General features: G+C 43.7%; 1 protein-coding gene across 2 annotated transcripts; it reads right to left on the reverse strand.

Annotated features, from left to right (window-relative positions):
- Positions 1-1,312: 1,312 nt before the first annotated feature.
- Positions 1,313-20,104, reverse strand: ENTPD3 (ectonucleoside triphosphate diphosphohydrolase 3). 2 transcript variants are annotated; one of them, XM_035319435.1, is made up of 10 exons: positions 19,525-20,104; positions 16,991-17,111; positions 13,027-13,144; positions 9,293-9,443; positions 8,337-8,496; positions 6,204-6,434; positions 5,515-5,787; positions 5,312-5,417; positions 3,986-4,128; positions 1,313-1,734 (listed from the first exon to the last, which is right to left on the reverse strand). In XM_035319435.1, the coding sequence occupies exons 2-10, from the start codon at positions 17,108-17,110 to the stop codon at positions 1,501-1,503; spliced, it is 1,536 nt and encodes a 511-aa protein (XP_035175326.1). In that variant the 5' UTR covers position 17,111; positions 19,525-20,104; the 3' UTR covers positions 1,313-1,500. The 2 variants fall into 2 exon arrangements, with proteins under 2 accessions (XP_035175326.1, XP_035175325.1); XM_035319434.1 differs by having other exon boundaries at positions 3,986-4,123; positions 5,307-5,417; positions 19,525-20,101.
- Between the last annotated feature and the right edge of the window lie 525 nt (positions 20,105-20,629).

Below are 20,629 nucleotides of genomic sequence, written 5' to 3' on the forward strand. Positions count from 1 at the left end.
AGGATATCTGGGGGAATACGGTGGGTGAACACAGCTCCGTGTAGGTAGTGAACCTGGGCAAAAAGGGACTGTAGAAGGACAGAAGAGAAGTGGAGATGCTTTTTCTCTTCTTGCAGGTCCTGAAAAGTACAACAATCCCTTCCTCCTGCCAGCTCCAAAGCCCTTCAGAAATGTCCCCCTCCCAGCTTCACAGATCCCATCAAGGCAGTGTTAAGAGGAATCAATAAAAGCACTGTGCAAATGGAAGAGATGGCAGGTGACACAGGAGTCTTTCCTGAGGGTCTGCTCAGAAGCCAGCTGAGGAAGGCCAAAGCTACACAAAAGACAGAGAGAGGAAAAGGGCACTGCCCATGAAGGACTCCTGGAGCAGCAGGCAAAACTGTAGTGGAAACACCGTGGAAAGGCTGGTGAAGGCACTCCAGCTGAGGGCAGCAGCTGTGACTGCAGCAACGTGCTCCTGAACCCGCTACACAAAGGGAGTTCTGCTGGCCTGCAGCTGGGCTCCTAATCCTCTTGGCCGGGAATGAAGGGCTTAAATTTTGGCATACTCTTGCTAATGCTTCAGAAGATCCAAGGCAGACAAAATGATACGTACATGGCAAGCTGGTACAGAGTGCAACTGAGATCACTGAACACGGGGAATACAAGCCAGTAAGAGGAACTACAAGAAATGTTTCTGTTGAGGATATTATAGAAAAAAAGACACTAAAAACTCTACAGGTTTCTGGAGGTAACTGTGATACATTTAAATTAGGTTTCATTACTGAAGCCTGAGAAGATTTTGTTCCACCTTCAAAGCAAATCTTAAGTGCCTTAACAGAGGCATTCTGAGGTCTCTGTGGTACCAAAAATATAGCTCAGCTTTAAGATGGGCTTGACAGTCCTGAGGGATGTTGGCATTTTATCACACCTCTATGTGGCGGGGCTCAATCAGTTTGGAATAGTAATAAAAACAATTCTGTCCCAGCTGTGCTGTTCCCCTCAGTCTGTGTGATTGCCCAGCACTTGTTCCAGTTTCAGAAGCTGGATTGTTGAGGGGATTTGTGTCAGCACTACGCATATGAACAGCCACCACGTTCTCTTCTCCCACAATTCCTACTGACTCACTCTTCAGTTTTATCTTAAACAACTGCCATCATTGATCAAATACATCCCCATTTGATTTTACCAGTTAGCACAGAGTTAATGGACAAAAATTCGTACACACCTGACAAGAAGAGGCTATTTAAACCTTAACAAGCAAAGTGGCATATCTGCCCATGCTTTATCTGCCTCACACTGGACAAACTAGTTTTACAGAAACAACTGCCAAAACATTTCAAAAGCACTCCAGTTCACCATATCACAGATTCCTGCGGGCCTTTTGTCTCCTTTATTTATGCTTCTGGTCTTCTCAGGACTTGTTGCCTGTCTTAATCTCTCCCTCTGTTTTTCAACAATAAAGTCCTACAGAACTTCATAGCATGAAAGATTCTTCTTTCGGTCTTCAGTAAAGTTCATTCATTCTGGAGTAAATACATATTCCACGTGACTGATGTCCTTCCGATTACGTGACACGATACACACGTAAACAAGGAAGAGAAGACACAACAATGCCGTAGCCGTGAGGATGATGAGGAGCCCAGCAAACAAGGCAGGTTTCAGAGGTAATTGGATCATCTTGCTTTCTGCTGGAATCATGTTTGTGAGGCTTAGCATGTAACCAAGTGACCAGGTTATGCTGCTGTTACCAACCTGAAATACAGATGAAAGCGTCCCATTCCCATCAAGTTTTCAGTCAAAGAAAAGAGGTTCCAAAAACTGAATGGCTGATGCTGTCAATTGTCTTTTAATTTATCGGAGAAAAAAAAATAGTAGAGTGTATAAAGAAAATATAGAACCATTTTAGGTTACTTTTTTTTTTTTTTCAGTTCCAGAAAATGCTAAAAAAATGGATCACTGGGCTAAAGAAATGAGACGCAGGTATGAGATGGACTGGTGCAAGGATTTTTGAGACATAAGCAGGCAGCCAGTTATGGGATTTTCTGTGCATGAAACACATTTTAAAAAAAACAGCACTATTGTGTTAATTCCTAGAATTAATGGCCATCTTAGCCAAATCCTCAGATGTTATTTAATTCAAACAAATAAAAATAAATAAAAATAATTATTTTTTAAAAAAAGAGTCCAACTGACATGGACAAAGAGGAGGCCAGGGTAAGGTTAATGTCTTTAATGAGCTGTTTTAACCAGTCAGCAACTGGTTGCAGGAGACCACAAGGGCCTATAACGTTAGCTCATTTCTGTAGTTGCATGTATCCCAATACCTTTTGTTTAACTGATATTGAGAAAGCTACAGCAACATGAACTAAAATATGACAGAGAAAAGCAGTAAGATGGACTAAGGTAATTCCTCATTGCTAAGAGAGGGGAAAAATCTCTCATTATGGGGTTCAGAACTTCTGCAAATCATCCAGGTCTAGATTTGGCCCAGAACTTGGCATTGGTTAAGATTCTTTCATTGATTTGTGTTCGCTAACTAAAAGCAAATATGCTTTTAGCAAAGACCAAAAAGCTCTCCACACTTCTCAATATATACTCTTAGAGGCAAGTACTTTACCATCTCTGGGATGTCTTAGTTTTAATCCTACTATTTTCAGTTCTTTGAGGGGCAGCTCTGATTAAAAGGATGCAGTCTTTCCTCTTGGAGATTCATGACTTCCCTTGTGTGAATTGTAGGTAACTGAAACGTTCATTCAAGATAAGCCCTTTGGGTTTTCATTTTGCCCAGTATTTTTATAGTCTTGGCAAAATACAGCAAAATATTGCCGTGTTTGGCTGCTCCCACCTGCTGGGGGCAACAAAAGATATGTAAAAATGATTACAAATCCACCCCTCGCCAGGTCCAGGTTAAGATCCCAAAGTAAGCTCTGCTGATTTCCTGGCAGAAGGGCTAAACTTTGAACACCCCTCCAGAGCTGCTAATGGAGGACAAAATAAGTCTTGATAATCCGATTTAATTCTTCGCTACACCAATAATAGAGTATGACTGTTCAGAAAGCACTGCTTATGATGATTTCTCGGTAACAGCTTGTCAGCATACCCTGCATTTAAGAACCTCCCACGTGAAGATCCACAACCATTCATTTGTTGTTTTTGCGTGCAAGTGCTGAAGCATCTCCAGACTGTACAGAGATCCAGAGACAGCCTGGGAGAGGGTTTTACAGTAATGCTCCGTACAGCAGCAGAGGGGAAAGGATGGAGTCACAGAGCACTGCAGGGACCACGTTTCCTGATGTAAGAGACAAATTTACACAGAGGCCACACCTTCTGATTTGGAAGGAAGGATTTCTTAGCGGTAGCTTTGGAATGGATGTATACTACTTCACCCCAAATACTTAGTTTTTTAGAAGGAAAATTGGAGGTAAGGGAAGAGAGAAGTGCAGGTATTACACCAACATCGCTGTAACCTTTCTGCCTGCCAAATACCAGCCAGCATCCCACCAATATACATTGTTATTCCAGAGAGCCAGATGGATGTGCCACCTGAGGATGCTAACTGCCCTAGTGGCTTCAGCCCCACCCAGTGACTACAGACCAGCTCTGCCCATCTGCCCAGGGCTCTGCCAGCTGGCAGAGAAGCAGGAGTTCTCCTGTTCAGCTCGGCAGGGCTAGCTCACTCACCTTGACTGGAGAGCTCTTTCAGGCCTTGAGCTAGCCAGTACTTTAACAAACTGGGGCAAGGTTGAAAACGGTATTATTTGACCCATTCTTAAAGCTTTTTAAAAGCATCTAGCCAGCATCACCAAGTAATGTTGCAGCCTCTGAAATCATGATGAGGTTGGTACCAAGGCTCGAGAAGTGGCCTTGTTTTATGGCAAACATTTGATAACTGTTTAAAAAGGCTGTTTACAACCATTATATTTTTTGTAGCTACTGCATCTTCGGTCTTCTTCTAAACATTTTTACATTAGAGTAACCATAAGAGGACATGATTATTACTCACCTCCTTTTGAAAATGTATCTGTGGCCAATTTCCTTCATCAAAGTTGTAGCCATGTACAAGCAAGTAATAAATGAAATTGGCTGAAAAACAGTAGGATCTAGCATATGTTTCTTCAAATTTAGGAAGCATTAACTGGAGCTGAAAGCAAAAGGTATTTTTTTAAACATGCAAATTGTGGAACACAAATACTTTGGGGTGTTTATACATAAGAATACTTTGGATTCTAACTAAAATTTATTTGCATTTTTCAGAACCAGCAAGTAAAACCGTGGACAACTAGACACAGAGATTTAGTGTGAAAAGACCCTGACAGTGACACACCTTATGTGGGAAAAAATAAAATAAACATAAAACTGCAAATAAAATTCTGAGGATGTTATGGTTCCTAAATTTTCCATGTCATCTTTACAGCATGGTTAAAACTGTGGTAGTAAACCACAGCCAGAAATCTCTTTAAGAGGATCACAGACGGAGTGCACCTTGCATGTGGCAGTCAGCTATCACGCTGTGATGATGGCAGATTACAGTAGGAAATGCTAGCAACAAAATGAATGCAAACAAGGAGCCAGTCTGGTGATCTGAGGTACTTTCCTTCAATTTTAAAACAGGTCTATCAATTTACTCTAGGTTTAAAAAAAAAAAAAGAAAAGAAAAGAAAGAAAGAAATGCTATGTCTTTTCCTCATATGAACTCTGTGGGGAATGATAATGAAAAATCAATTTGCCTTCCACCAGAACAAGTTCTTCACAGCCAGCATTAGCTCCCATTTAGCTCGAGTTCCAACTATAGTCCATCAGCTCTGTGGTACTGTGCACTTGCTGATAACGTGGGATACAACTGTTAGCTGCTAAGCGCTTTGAATATCTAGTGATAGTGCTGATAATGTGTGTGATTGAAATGTGTTGCTAATGAACGTCTAGCTAAGTTTTGTTTTAAGCTTTAAGCTGGCCTGGTCTATCAGCCTTCTAAATGCTTCTATCACAGCAATCTCCAGCTCCCCAAAATGAAAGTATATGTTCAGCTGCAGCACCCCTTACTTCCTCAGTGACATCTCAGCTGTACGAAGCTTAGAGAGCAAAACAGGAAAATGCATGCGCTGCTTGGACTACTTGCATGCACTGCAGCCCAGAAACGTGGCTTAGAGTCATGGTGAATGAAATTCTTCCAAGCTTTAAGCATGACAGAAATACTACATGGTTTGAAATACAGTGGGAAAACAAATGCTAACATTGCTATAGACCTGAAAAGTTTTCAATACTTGTCCAGTCCATTTTCTTTTTATCTCTTTCACAGATACAAAAAAATAAAGAAAACCACGTACCTGGGTCCAGTTTTGTGAACAGAAAAACCACATACTTGAATTGAAGTCAGCTAGAGAAAAACGCTCAGATAAATTCAAAGCGTTAATTGTATAGTAGAATCCTGAGAAAGCCTATGGAAAAGGAGTAGATGAAAGGCCTGTTACTTTCAGAACTACAGAAATCAAAAGCAAGAAAGCTGAAAAAAGAAATGCTTGTTTGCAAACCTACCACAAAATTCCCTTTAACTTTTGGCTGATGGACTCTATCAAATGGACAGTCTTCTCGGTTCCTGCAAGCAGTGAAGTTGAACAATAATGAAACCATCTCCTGGCACAGAGCGGGGTCTCCTGTTCCATGGAAGCTCACAGACTGGTTTGGGTAATAATTTGCCGGTCTCAGAGACTGTGTGCAGAGGCTGCCACAGAAGTACTTCACCGTTAACGCAGTCTCGTAATTCCGAGGGTAACATGGATTATCCACGTTGGAGCTGGTGCTTGATTTCTGAAGAAAAACAATAAAGGCAACTCAAAAGCAAGAAAGACCTAATGGGACAATAGCTACAGGAATCTTTTAACCCACATATGCACATACTCTTGTTCTCTTCTCTGTCATGGCTGATCCATACAATGACTGAACATCATAGTTCATAGAAACTCCTTTCTCAAAAAAATCATTGGCAAGATCAGTAAAACACCTACTTGTTGGGTCTTTTGGTCAAACAATATTAAACTCACACCAATTTTTAACGTATTTGAAGATCTTTGAAGCCTAAGTGCATTTGTCCACAAGTCAGCACCACGGAGCTTTTACTGGGGTCTCTGAACTTCACCAAGGGGAAGAGAATACAAGGCTCAGAACCTTCCTGGGCAACTACTGAACAGCTGGAAGAGCAGCATTGCAAAGGGTCCTAAACAGACCTGGAGCAACAATGCTAAAAGCCTTTTCTCAGCTTCATCTCTCCCGTAGCACTGGAAGCTGTGAGTGTAGACATTGTAGTTGTAACCATACAACTTCACTTGCAAGGTGCTATTGAAGTTCTCCTGAGAGACCTCCGGGATAAACGAAATTTGAGTGGAAGCTCCTCCAAGATCCAGGGCACCCGTGGTCTCTTTTCTGTATGGATGGGCCCATGTCCTCCAAAGGTTTCTCTACATGCAAAAAGAAAAGAAAAGCTAATTAGAAATACCATCTGCTTGTTCTCTCTTCAAGCTTTTCTACTTCTCACTTAACTATTCTAGATTCCCCCCACCCTTTGTCCTTCGCCCTTTCTGAAAAATCCTAGCTCTGTGTTTTTTTAGATGTGAGGGATGTAATTTCACAGAGTAAAACGGGGTTGAAAGATGGAAAAAGAGGACAGCACAGTAATCAAATAGCCAGATCAATACCTGTACAAGAATGCAGGAAATTGAAATCTGATTACCCATGAGATCTTGAACAAATCTGGATGGAACTAGCATGAAGATTTGCTTGTTTCAAGGCAAGAGGAATTATTAAATGAATAAAACACTAAAAGATCACACAGGAAAAGAGAGTAAAAAAAAAACAAAAAAAAAAAACACAGTAAAATCAAACAAAATCTTCATCAAAGTCAAAGGAACAAGAACCCCTAATCTGCACATTTTCTTCACTGAAACTGCAGTGGCAATAAATATTATCCACTCACAGCTGGTGCTTCTCCCTGTTACCCAAAACATTCCCCAGATTCTTTATTTGATCCACACAGTCAGAGAGCAGAATGTATTTTTGTATCATTATCTACCTCCATGTTTACTGTAGTATTATTTACGGAGGGTGATATGTATGCAGAAGAAGGGAAAAGAAACTTTATGGCCTAGCAAACACGCTTATGAGAAAAACCTGCAGCGAAAGATTCCCTTTAACAGCCCCCAGCAGAATTCCCCTCTTGGCCCCACTCTTCGCACCATTCTTGTCACAATTAAAATTCAGGTGGTAGAAGACTGGCACCACCCTGACGTTCATGAAGCCATCGTTGTTGCATGAAATGAGGAAAGCTGTGCCAGAACACGGGATTCTAATATAATTTTTCTTAACCTTGTGGGAAGCAACAGCACATTCATTGTGAGCTGTCCCCTGGAACACCAACATCCAATTCCTGCTTATTAGTTGCCATGACTGAACAGGAACCGTTCTGCCCAGACCGTGAACAACACTCAGGGGTCTGGTTGAAATTATTGGCAACCTAGCAGGGCTATCTGGAAGAAGTGCAGTAATGCTGAGAGCAGCACAGAGTTGCCACAAACGCAGACAGGACAAGCAGTTGCTGGTCATCGTGGGGCTGTTTTTACTGGGAATTAAAAAATTCCCAGAGAAAACCCTGCCATGGAGCACCTGCCTGACACTGTTGTGAGTGCAAGGAACAGTGCAAGGATCTTTACACTGCACGAGGAAGAGGAGGACCCACTGACTGACTTTTGCTCCCAAGTCTAGCCATGACAGTTGGTGACACAGCCTGCTGCTTTTCAGCAGCACTGGAATGACCTCCATCAGTGTTTTCTGTCTCAGATGAGGCATGTGTGGCCACCTAAACTTTGCTGCTTAAGACAAATGTTTTGTCTGTTTAAGACAAATGAGCTAAAATTACCCAACAGTTTGGAGGTTCCTAAAGATGCACAGACCCTTCACCAGCAGAACTGTAGACAGCAACCACCTGAAGAAGTACGTCACAGAAAAGCAGGTGGAAACATCTTTAATTGGCACCGCTGTCACGACAGTCAACACGTCACACTTTAACATACCAATGCATTTAAGGGCCATGCAACTTCTGTGTGAGGCATCTTGAAGTCATTTATGGAAGAGCCCTGTTTTGTGGGTTTATCACATCCCTGTCACATTGTATCCTTTCATTTATGTTTCCTTTGTTCAGTTACAGCCAGGACAAGACGGTGTTAGATGTTGCAGTGTGAAATTACAGTTATAGCTCTCGTGTTTCAACAGGTATTTCCTCTCCTTATACACATGAAACTAGAAATAAAACTTTTCATTTATAAGAGACAACAGTGAAAAGAAAAGCATGCATTTTTTCCACACACCTCTAAGAAATTGCCCATTAAATAGTTGGCTGTTATCCATCCATACACCCCTTCCTCTGTTCCAGTTAGGATTTGCGCACCCTTAAATTCAAAAGGTTGTGCTCTGAAGTAGTTCTGAATGCTTGCAAGGACTTCGTTGGCTGCTGTCTCATTTTGCAACCTAAGCAATTCACAAAACATGAGACACTGAGCATCTGGAAAGGCAATTCCATGTTTATTCTTCACTAACTCGAAAATTCAAGAAAACCCTTATAATCACCTAACAAAGAAAATGACATTGTTTTAGCCTAAAGGGGAGGCTTACTGTAGGGAACAGCCAGGTACCCAGCATCACTGCAGCAGGCAACTCGCCCACTACGTACAAACTCCATTCTTCATCATACAAGCTCATAGGTGTTTTGTTTCTTACACACACTTTTTAGTGAGCTGAGTGCTTATAGGACAGCTGCTGGCTAGAACAGACCTAAGTTTTTCTTCCCACTCTGTTCAGTCAGTGAACACACATATGAAAAACAGTTTGTGCCATGGCTAAAACCACAGAGAGACCCCAAAGGCCCCATTACACCGCATTCACACTAAGAAAGCTCTGCAGTGTGTAGCTTTAGGCTGCTTTTGCTGCCCTCAGATAGGCACAAACATCATCTGTAACACTGATTCCATAACACCATAACATCCGTAACACTGGATTTTAAGATAGCTTTGGAAGAGAGAATTAAACGCTTGCCTTCCCCAGAGCAAAGCAGGCATTTCTTTTCAGGATGGTACAGCAGAGGACTTTCAGACAGCCCTCCTTTCCCTATCCAGAAAGTTAATTGAATTCAGTTGGCTGGGCTCCATTTCCTTGTCAAAAGAGCAATTTCCAGTGGACAGAAACCTGTCCAAGACATTTTTCACATTCTTTTTGCACAGACTGCTATGCTAGGACGCGTGCAGAGGAGTTCAGGTTTGCACTATACCTCAGCAGTCTCATGCCAGCTGTAGCCCCCAGATAAACAGAAGTGTTTTTATGCAGGTGAACTGGGATTCTCTCCTTGACCTTATTCAGACAGTCATCAAGGGGTTTGGCAAGGGCTCCTGGGTTATTCTCATAGCTGGATATACCAGGGCCTAGAAGAGAACAAGTAGATTGATTGCATTCTGCTTTGCCAACTCCAAATTAGCCTAATTATGCAAACAGTTGTTATGAGAAAGAGGCTCCACCTTTCTTCCCATAGTTGTAAACAAGGACAGAGTGGCTGAAAACCAGGGCTGCTTAAGGAATGAACAATGTAGTGACTGGCTCCGCTGTGTGAGACAGAGAAGGTATTTGAAACTGCTTGCAGTTTATGTATGTATTTGTATGGCATATAAAAATACGTAAGTATAACCATCTAATGCCATAATGGCAATAGTGCTACATTCATGAGGAAAATAGGCTTACTTATGGCAGATGTTGTAGAAACTAAGATGTCTAACGAACGTAAAGTTCCCCTGATCTGCCAAAATAGAGAAAATGCTTCCTTCCGCAACCTAAGACAAAGATTTCCCAACCTGTTTTGCTGTAACTGTTGTGGGAACCACAGCACCTCTACAGCTCATTGCTCTCAACTGACAATAAAATAAAGAGGCTTCTGCAGGGAATTGCTGGTGAGATTCCCAGATGCACACAAAAGGCTCTTGAACTCAGAGAGGTACAAGTCTAGGTTGGTACTTGGTATTTCACAGCCCTCCCAGTTTCCAAGGCATTATAATATCCGGAGTGAGTCACACTGTGCTGCACAAGGCGTCACTACTTGAGCAATTAACATCAAAGGCTTTCCTCCATTGCTCAATGCTCCAAGGACCAGCAGGACCTCAACTTGTTCAGGCTTAACTTGGGTGTGAATAACAGCATTCCTTACTAAAATTCCCCAGCCGAGGAAGTGGCGCACAGGGAGATCCAGGCATTCCCACGGAGCCACTGCCCCATGGAGAACAACCCTGCCAGAACCCCAAACAGTTCTCTTGGCAGCCACCTCTCCCACCAGCCCGACCCCAAGCTAAGCAGAGGGCAGCTCTCAGAGAGTTCAATGAGGAACCATTTCTGTTCAGCCACATATGCCCTTCTGTTGGTAAAGAATATAAGAAAATAAAGAAAGAAAAATAAAAAATGAGACTTTACAGCCTCCACTTTCCACCACTTCTCCTTCCACAGTATGAACTTACACACAAACATCACCATGTCTTCATTAGATAATCCAGCCCTGGTTTGGAATAAGACTTTCTAAAAGTTTTAACTCTAGCACAGGCAGGCCTGAAGCTGGAAAAAAAAGCTGTCATCAGAGGAAAACTCAGCAGCAGCTGCTGTCGTCTAACAGCCCCCAAACACCCTCCTGGTGGCAGCAGCCTTGGTCTCTTGGTTTAGGAACAGGCAGAGCAGGACACAGGGCTGTGACCATTTGTTCTGGGCAGGCGCCTGCTTTGCTGATGCCTAGGAGCAGGACAGACTAACTGCACTAGAATGAAAGGGTTTTCATTTGGGGCTGGCTTGAGCAGACAAGGCAGAGGTACCTAACAAAGGTAGAAACTACATCATAAAAATACTATGGGAGTTACAAATCAGTTGATAATTTGACTTCCAAGTTCAGTAGGTACACGACAATCTGCCTCTTGGTAGGCCCAGAACCACCCCCCAGTATAAGGGCCTAGGGCTGTGGTCAGAGGGTCACTGAAGAGATGTGAGCAGATAAATTTGCCCCTCACAGCTCTGCTGGGAACCTGTCCCCAAGACCCCCTGGCTGCTCCAGTGCAGAGCCACCCAAGCCTGGAGCAGTGAAAGACGCCGATTTTTTACACTGGATGAGAAGTAGTACTTTGCTTAACTGTGGTTAAGGCTCCTCTGGACCTGAAGAGTTCACAGCAATTTGGACTCCTCTGTTTTGCAATTTTTTGTTTTCCCCCCAAGCTAAAAACAAAACCTAAAGCAATTAAAGCAAATTCACAAAGTACTCCTCTGACATTTTTAGAGGAGAACAATAACTCAGTTTCTCTCTGCATCTTTCTCACACCAGAATCCCTCAAGGCAACACCTCGGCAGGCAGGCTGCCACTCCTGCAGCCTGTGAGGACACACCATCAGGCATGTGACAGCACATTTCTTCTGTGCACATTACATTTGTCTTCCTTTCCTTGCTCTAAAATTGCTAAGAACGTCCACACATGCTTAATGCTGATGATAGAAATGTTGGTAGTGTTAAGAAACCATTTGCTCCTGCAGATCCCCCAGCTACTTATGGACCTCCAGGGCTGCAAGTGGAACATCCATCTCCAAACACACGCCAGGATGCAGGATTTTACATGACCACGACTGAGAAAGAAGGGAAAAATTCTCCTCAAGTGCCACAGTTATTATCAGAGATCAACAATATTTGCACCCAGACTTTATGGGACCAGATGAGATGCCCAGCAAGATCATGGGGCAGATTCTCCTGGAAACTAAGCTAAGGCACATGCAAAATAAAGGGGTGATTGCTGACAGCCAACCTGGCTTCACTAAGGGCAGATCGTGCCTGACCCATCTGGTGGCTTGCTATGATGGGGTAACAGCACTGGTGGACAGGGGAAGAGCAACTGCTATCATCTGCCTGGACTTGTGCAAAGCATTTGACACTGTCCCCCATTACATCCCTGTCTCTAAGTTGGAGAGACAGCAATTTGATGCATGGACCACCTGGGGGGAAGGAGTTGGCTGGATGTGTTGCTGAAGCTAAGAGTTTTGAAGGTTGCTATGAAGTAATCCACAACGAACTGTTAAGGAGATGCCTAACGATGCTGGAGTCTAAGCAAAAGTCAGTACAGCTTAGCTTCCTCTTTCTGAAAGGAATCAGTGCAAAACCTCAGGCAAAAGACAAGGCAGGTAGCCAGTGGTACTTGCCATGGGACACCTAGCACCGCACAACTCCAGGTCTTCCAGAGTCAAAGGCCCACCTACACTGGGATATCTGACACAGCTCTGACATCCTGTTAGAAACAGTTCTGCAATGGAGATATTTTACTTGGTAATGTCATTAGATGCTTCCCAGCTTTCTAGGCTCTGTAACTCTAAGACAAGCTCTTCCTGTTCAGCTTCTGCGTGCCTTGCATAATCCCCCCTCAGCTGCCTCTTTCAAAGTAATCACTGAATAATTCCAGATAAACTGCACAAGCCTTGTTTCTCTAGGAAACCTGACTCAAACAGCAAAGGTTTCTTTAAACACCACTAACACTGCTGGAAAATAAAAGCTAATTTGTCAAACTTCAGTAGCAGAGCTGGCATCCATTTTTGCCCCCATCAAAATTCATAGCAAACATCTAACCAGGGATAATTCCCTATTCTTCACAAAGACTTTTTATTCCAAGCTATTTTAAATATATTTTATACTAGAAATTATTCCAGTGCACAAGGTCTAGGCATTTACAGGGCCTGACTCTCTGTAAATCAAATTCTGTCTGCACCAATCACGTGCTGCAGTGGAGTGGCTATAATTTCCTCTCTCTGTTGGAAATTAGAGGATCCTACTGTATCAACAGGAGAAGGACTGATGCTGTACAAGAGAAAGATATAGATGCAGTCTTACCAGTGCTTGCTCCCCGGCACTGAAAAGGGAACACTAAACAAAACAAAACAGTATAAGCTTTCAGCTAACCTCTTCTTGGAGGCTAGAAAGAAACAAGGAACTGCAGTCTGAGCATACCTTTCACTTTGCACTTGAAGGTTTGGCTCACTACTCCTGTGTTGTTTTCTTTTTCTGCTGGCCATTCATAGACATAGACTGTAGTCCGTGAGGATCCAGCATCAAGAACTATTCCGTACTGGGGAGAAAAAATAACAGATTAGGAGACAAACAACAAGAGACAAACGGTGACACCATAAAGACCTGTATGCAGCTGTGCTCTTCATCATCAAACCCTTTAGGAAGTGCAGGCACACTCCTGTAAATATTGTACAAGAGTAAATATTTACCTGACTAGTGTCAGGTGCTTAGACAGAAATCCATCAGAGAAGCAAAACAAAGGGTGTAACACAAAGAGCATGCTATATGTCCTCAATCGCAAATTCACTGGAAATGGAGAGTGCTCATCTCCTTTCCGCATCAGGTTCAAAACCCACACAGACACATTTATAGCACTGCGTTAAGACCCAATTTTGCAGCAAATTGCTTTTCCATTATCCCAACTACACTCACTGGACAACCAAGGGCTTGATACCTAAGCACAGGCGTTAGATTCAAGGATGCCCCAGGGATCCATAAAGTCATGAGCAAAGAGGTATAAATGTGTAATAGCCCACAGGTAGATTGGTGAAACAAGCCTGGTTCTTTTCTAATTTTCCCATAAATGTTTTCCTTTGAGTGGCTTAGGCAGTCCATGTGAGAGTCTAGCTCTGAAAATAGCCTGTGCTAGAATGCAAGACAACAAGGAAGGGAAAGAGAATCGATATTACCCCATGTCTATTTATGAAATAAATGAAAAAATATTACCACGACCTGCCCAAAGTCACTGGGTACTCTGCAGGATTAAAGTACAGGCTTCTCCATCTCATTCCACTGGCCACCAGATCAGTCTTACTCTCTCCCCCACCTGTTGTGGCAGCAGAGAACTGTGGCAACCAGGAAGGCAAACTGCATGAAGGAAAGCTGGTGAGGCTGCACCTGCAATGTTGTGTCCAGTTCTGGACCCCCTGGTACAAGAGAGAACTGGACGTACTGGGGAGAGTCCAGTGTGGGGCTACCAAGGTGATGAAAGGACCCAACAACCTCTCCTCTGAGAGAGCTGGGGCTGTTCACGCTGGAGAAGAGGCGGCTCAGGGGGGATCTCATCAGTGTGCCTAAATATCTGAAGGGATTTTGCAAAGAAGATGGAGCCAGGCCCTTTGTGGTGGTGCCCAGTGCCAGGATGAGAGGCGGTGGGCACGAACTAAAAGCAGAAGGTTCCCTCTGAGCACCACAAAGCACTTCTGTGCTGTACAGGTGATGGGGCACAGGCTGCCCAGGTTCCTTCCTTGGATCTCCAAAATCTGCCTGGATGTGCCCTGGGCAACCCACACCAGGTGGCCTTGCTGGAGCAGGGAGCTGGGCCAGGTGGCCTCCAGAGGTCCCTTCCCACCCCAGCCTTCTGGGATGTTGTGAAAGTAAACTGCAGTTTTGTTTATCCTCTTTGGGATCCCCCAAAGGAAGTTCAGCTGTTCCCCCCTTCCAAAATCACCTAACTGGTAGGAAGTGCACATTAATAGGGCTCACTTCTTAGTCAGCATTTTTACTTTTTTAAAAAAGACAAGGAGCCTAACAATACTGCAAAAGGAGAGCCTCCATCTGGCTGCAAAGCAGTATCAGCAGCAGCAGCAGCAGATCGATCCATTTCATCACACCGCCTCCCCGGAGAGCCTCAGATCTGACCGAGGAAGATCGCTGCTTCTGTAATCCTACAAACTCATGGCCCTCAAAAGAATTACCACTAATATCAGCCTGTCTCCCAAGGGGCTGTTAGATAATGAAAACTTCTCTCATATTTACCCAGCTGGTATTTAACTTGATCAACTACAGGGTAAAAGGTTCCACAGCCACCATCAATCCGCTAGGCCGTCAGGCTCCGTTCAAGCACCATTTCAGCAAAGACACTTGAAGCGTATTCCCCCTCCTCAAAAGACAGACGAGCACTCTGCAGACACATAATGCACTAATGGTAAATTTACTCAAGGGCTGTTAATTAAATCTAGCCTCAGTCAGCTCAGAGTGCCAACCAGAAGCTTTTAACTTGGCTATTTTTTGTGCTAACTATCATGCCCAAGGAGAGCTGGAAAATAGTATTTTTACCTCAGCTAACCGTGAGGCTTTTTGACCCATTTACATCCTCCTGCTTCAGGATTTCCCTGTATTTCCCATCCTGCTTCCTGAAAGTAACAAAATCACAGCCCAAAGAGCAGCTGAAACAATATTGGTTCACAAAGCACCAGTAGACAAGCAGATTATTTTTTCAGCTGGTACAAAGGCTCCTTACATTCAGAGCTAGCATCATTTACAATTCTGGACTTCTTCACCAACCATGTCACCAAGGAAATATTACCTTTTATGCCACAAAAGAATGAATCTGGACACTCTCTACATGCATCCTGGAAAAGACCTATTATGCCACAGATAACACGAACTCGAATTATGCTTCAGTACCTGTTATGGTTTCATGATGAAGAGCCAGAAGCAGAAGGTCAAGGCCATTTACAAAGAGAAAGTCTGTTTTCATCATGTCATTGCCATATTAATCAACCACAAACTTCAGGACACTACCATCTCCAGGCTCCATAATACCAGGTAAGTACAGGAGGGTTTCACACTGCCATACCAAGGTCCTCTCTGCTCCTGATGAATTACTTCTTGCAAGCGTTAATCGTTCACTGAGGACTACTCGGTGTCTCAGGACTCAAACATATGGCCCTCCATATCAACTGCAGTTTTCCACACAGGCAGGCTTACAGCCCATCTAAACCAGCTCCAGATGGTCCAGGTGGGTCTCACCTGGACTAGAGGAGCAAGGTGGACATTTTTGTCACTCTGAATGTGAAACCGAACTAATGACAAACACAAGTGATGCACAAGTGATGTCTTTTAGTTCGTGTCATCAGCCTACGCATCAGTCCAGTCTTGCCTGGCATGAAAACTGTGAGGATGTAAGACTGCTCCGAGCAGAGATCGGGGGCACAACAGGGAGTAGTAAACTTGAGGCACCGTGTCCCCATGCAAGATCCCAGCACACACACTCTGCCACACCACACAAACACATAAAACTGGTTTCAGAATACAGATTTTAGGCAAAAAAAAAAAAAAAAATATTCAAAGCCAAAGGTATTCATAATCTCATGAAGTGTAGTGAGACATTAACCTATCACTATGTGAACCAGCCAGTTAAACACATAGCAGAGGGAAAGGTAGAAAGGACTTCCAAGAAGGATCTGACAAATTGTACGTGCTGGTAGCTATTGTCCAGACTGCAGGGCTTCTCTGGAAAGCTAATTTCTATAGCTTTGTCTTCAGTTTTCTCTCACTGAAGAACCTGCAGCACAAGGCAAAGCCTGAACCTTCTTCCCAGATTCTTTGCGTTTGTCTTTTTCAGTTTGCTCTGCCCCTCCTCATGAAGCTACTTTGCTTCTGTCAATAGCCAGCAAGTCCCAACGTGTGGTAAATCAGAAAATGCACACTTACAGCCTGAATGCTTTATGATCCTCAGGAGTGGTTTGCAATGATTTCAGCACAACCTTCCTCTCAAGCTGTGCTTGAGAGCAGAATTTCAGCTCCAGGATATACTTGAAATAACTTCAAAATTATTTTGAAATTACTTCCAATCTCAGACAAAAAAAAAAAAAAAAAAAAAAGCAGTGGCATTTTTTTTGTGTTCGGCCTTTCAGTCTTGGAGAAGACTTTGTGCGATAGGCATCACAGACACTGAACCAAGGAATGCTTTTCCTGCTTTGCAAGTGACTTACTCTGTCATCTTGGCCAATTCTCTTTTTATCTCAGCCTCAGTTTTCCCATGACAAAGATGTGATGAATCATTAATTTGTGGCTGTAAAGTCACTCGTGTTACCCCATAAAATACTGTTTACAAAGCAACATTATTAAATATCAATTCAAAACATTGTTCTCTGTCCTTACCTATTTTAAGGCTTACCTTAAGCCCTGGGGAGAGGATCTTTTGCTGATTTATCTGAATCACTGCAATAGCAATGACAAGAATTATGCTTAGAAGAAGGAACACTTGGGCAACAACACTTGGAGTTCTGGTGAGCATCCTGAAACAACAAAAAGGGAAACGCTTAAGGAGTGTGAAAAGATACGGTGATTGTGTGTAAGACCTGAGGCCCTGAATCAATCAATTTTCCTCAAAAAATCTAATTTCATCAAATAGATTGTGCTACATAAAAATTCTTCCCAAGAACTGCTTGGTGCTTTGCTGTCACTAACTTGCCACTGTCTAGAAGGGGTGTGTGTCTCCGGTTGTACCTGTGATGCCAGATTTCATCCTTAGCTGCCAGTCTGCTTGTCTCCCACCGTGCCAACATGTAGATGCAGGCTTCCCACCTTCCATTGCCTCAGGAGATGAGGGCAATGGGCAGGCTGGGGCTAGAGCACCCTCCTCCAACCCATGTATGCCTGTGACAGAGACACAGCCACGTAGACACAATGCTGGCAGCTGCTGAATGCAGATGACGGTTCCTGCCAGAGATGCAAGGTCATGGTCTATACTAGATACAGGCTGCTTTAGCAAGAAACTGAAGTAGGCATCTGTCTTCTAACTGCCCATGCAATCGTGAAGTAGATTCGTGTGTATGTCTGTGCACATATTAATGTGGAGCCTATTATTATCTTTCTGTATTACTCAAAAAGTAAAAATAAGCAGTTTAACTCAAAGATCTTGCCAGGACAAGTATTAAATCCACATGCATCTGAAGTGTAGTTATACTAGACCAATATAAAGGTGACATGAAGCATGCACACTGAAGATAAGGGTGTCTATAACCTCTAGAAATGTCTTCCAGAATTCAAATGCTTTTGAGGTTTCCTGCTATTCCTATCCATCCTTTATTTTTGCATGTCCCTAGCCCGACAGCTCATCACTCCAAAAGGCCCTCAAGTCTGAAAACCCCCATACTGAAAATTCTTATCCTCCACAGGGGTTGAGGAGGAAAGAAGTGGTAGGTGGCAAGCATAGAAGTTTCAGGGGAACACAAAAAGGAGAACTTTCCTGACTTTCCCATTTTCAGAAACCCGTTACTCTGGTATGGAAGTATGAGGTTAGTCTGGCATGATCTATCCCATCTTCAAATTCTTTCATCCTGATGATATTCCAGTGACTTTTCAGGGCACAGAGGTGACCAGATGTTCCAACAACTGTCAGTGCCTATCTGCGCAGAGGACAGGAGGCCAGATGTGGTCTACAGTCCATGGCCACAGCACCCTGTGTCAGCCCGTTGTACCTGGAGCACATCGTCTGTTTCCTTAGCTCCAACCAGAGCCAGAGGGCTGAGGGAGAAGGGCAGAACAAAGTGCTTCTTCACACAGCTTCCATATTCAAAGCCCTGTGAGTTCCCCAGCCTGTGTTATCCATAATTGAAAGGTGACTGAAAGAGAACTTATCTACTTGCAATCTAATTTATACCATTCATTCCTGGATCAAAGCACTGACACTTAGTGCTGGTAAAGGTAAGTCATTATCAAGGGGGAAAAAAAACCTCAGGGCAAAGAAGTCTTTGAAAAACTAAAGCACTACTAAAGAGAGGAGCAATAATCATTATACTATTAACACTCAAGAACACCCATGATGACTGCTGAAATGTTTTCTGCTGTATCCTTTTTTATCAAAGAGATACTGAAATTTTGGCTTGCTGAAGTTCTCATGTGTTTTCCTCGTACTGGGATTCACCTTCGTTAGACACATTTTCTCTTTTCAAAAACCTTTTCTGATAGGGAGCATATTGGGTAAAGGAGCTTAAAACATTCCTCGTACAATCTTGTCCCATTAGCAAACAGGACAATTTCATCAGAGAGTAACATGTAAATTCCAATTTCAGCAATAGGCTTTGTGTCAGAAGGAGGACACCTTACACTCCATGCCCTCCTGAAGTCACCACACAGGTGACACCTTACGACCTGAACTGCTCAAGTCGGTGTAAGATTTCACGTAACTGGGTCAGAAGTGCAGGGCTGCACCCAATTTTTGGTAGCCTCACCCAGGCCTCACGCATCCTAGGCAACACAGTAATATTTATCGCGTTCTCTCAAATCTACAGAGGTACCAGAGGGGGTTGAACAGCGGTGTAAGGCAAGTAACTCACTGGAGCTAACATCCCGTGCTTGCTAGCAAAAAGCCAAATAAGATTTCAATTAAGTATCAAAAAGCAGTTGAATTCCATTATTAAAACATTCTTCTGAACCAAGACGGAAACTCAACCATGTATTTTCCACAACCAATTAAGCATCGTGGACCACACAAAGGTATATTGGAAGCTCATTTTCTACGCCTTAGTTCAAGCAAAAGAAATGCTTGTCTGCAAAGAAAAGCTGACTAAACTTCTTCATGCCACCAACATTTTGAGTTTAACCAGGTCAATTATACATCTGTACGAATGCCAGTGCACATTATATGTTGAGATTCCTTTCTCCAAGTCACCTGAAACATCAAACCCGCTTATTTTAGGTACTAACCTGTTTGTTCATTGGGCGGGTGGGCAAGCACCGTACGTATCTTTCTTCACACAACCGGAGATACACAGACATTAGCGTTTATTTAGAAGTGGTCTGCAGGTGAACGCTTCTCAAGCGATGCAAAAAAACCCAAACCACAGCATTTTCAAACCTGCCCTGAAACCTGCGAGAGAAGGTTTCACAGACCTGCCTTCAGAGGAGGAGGAGAAAAGAAGTAAAACAAGCACACGGAGCCTAAAGGGAGAGGCCGAACCCGCTGAGCTTTCTCCCTCTGCTCACCGCCCCGGGTGAGAAAGCTCCGAGCACCGCTGGTGGTTTGCGACAAAGCGCCAAATTCCCCCCTTTGCACAGGAAAAGCCGAGGGAAGGAGCCGAAGGGGAGAGCCGAGGGGGGAACCGGGGAACCCGCCCGCCCGCCATCTCCCTCCCCTCAGCGGGGCGGCCGCTGGGCGGGAAACCGCCCCTCCGCCCGGCCCTCGCAGGGAAAGATAAATAAATAAAATTAAATTTCCCTTTCCCTTCCAGCTGCTGCTCTCTTTCCGGAAACAGATCTGGCTTTGCCTACAAAGCTTTGTGTCCCTAAATGTTCTTCGGTTCTGTCCCAGAGCAAAGGCAGGAGGAGCGTGTTGCCTGGAGGTGACGCTGTGGGCATATCCCTCCTTCCTCTGTAGGAAACGAGTGTTTTCTCAGCAGGGCTTTTCTTAGTCCTCACAAACGAGCCGCCCTCCAGTTTCAAGGCTTCCTTTCCATTCAGGTTGAAACCTATTAGTCCCCCTCGGTCTGTAGTTTTGCTGGGTTCCTTACCAAACCTTGACTGAGCGGTGGGGTTAGCACGTGCCCGGATGCGTGTGTAAAAGCAGTGTCACAAAGATGAGGCTCCCATCACTTGTCCGACCTGTGTGATCAGCTCCAGACAGGGATTGCATGACAGCCTACAGGATAGGTTTGCCAGAGAAACGAGCTCTGGAATCACAGTGAGATACCTTAACCACTTTGTCATCCTTTGCCTATTCTTCTTGGATTCAGATTCACATAATGTAAATAAAATAAAAATTCACTTCTTTGCTTTCTTTCCTTGTGTTGATCTTGATGAATTACACTGTCTC

Source organism: Oxyura jamaicensis, chromosome 2 (assembly GCF_011077185.1).
Source record: "Oxyura jamaicensis isolate SHBP4307 breed ruddy duck chromosome 2, BPBGC_Ojam_1.0, whole genome shotgun sequence".
NCBI lineage: Eukaryota > Metazoa > Chordata > Aves > Anseriformes > Anatidae > Oxyura > Oxyura jamaicensis.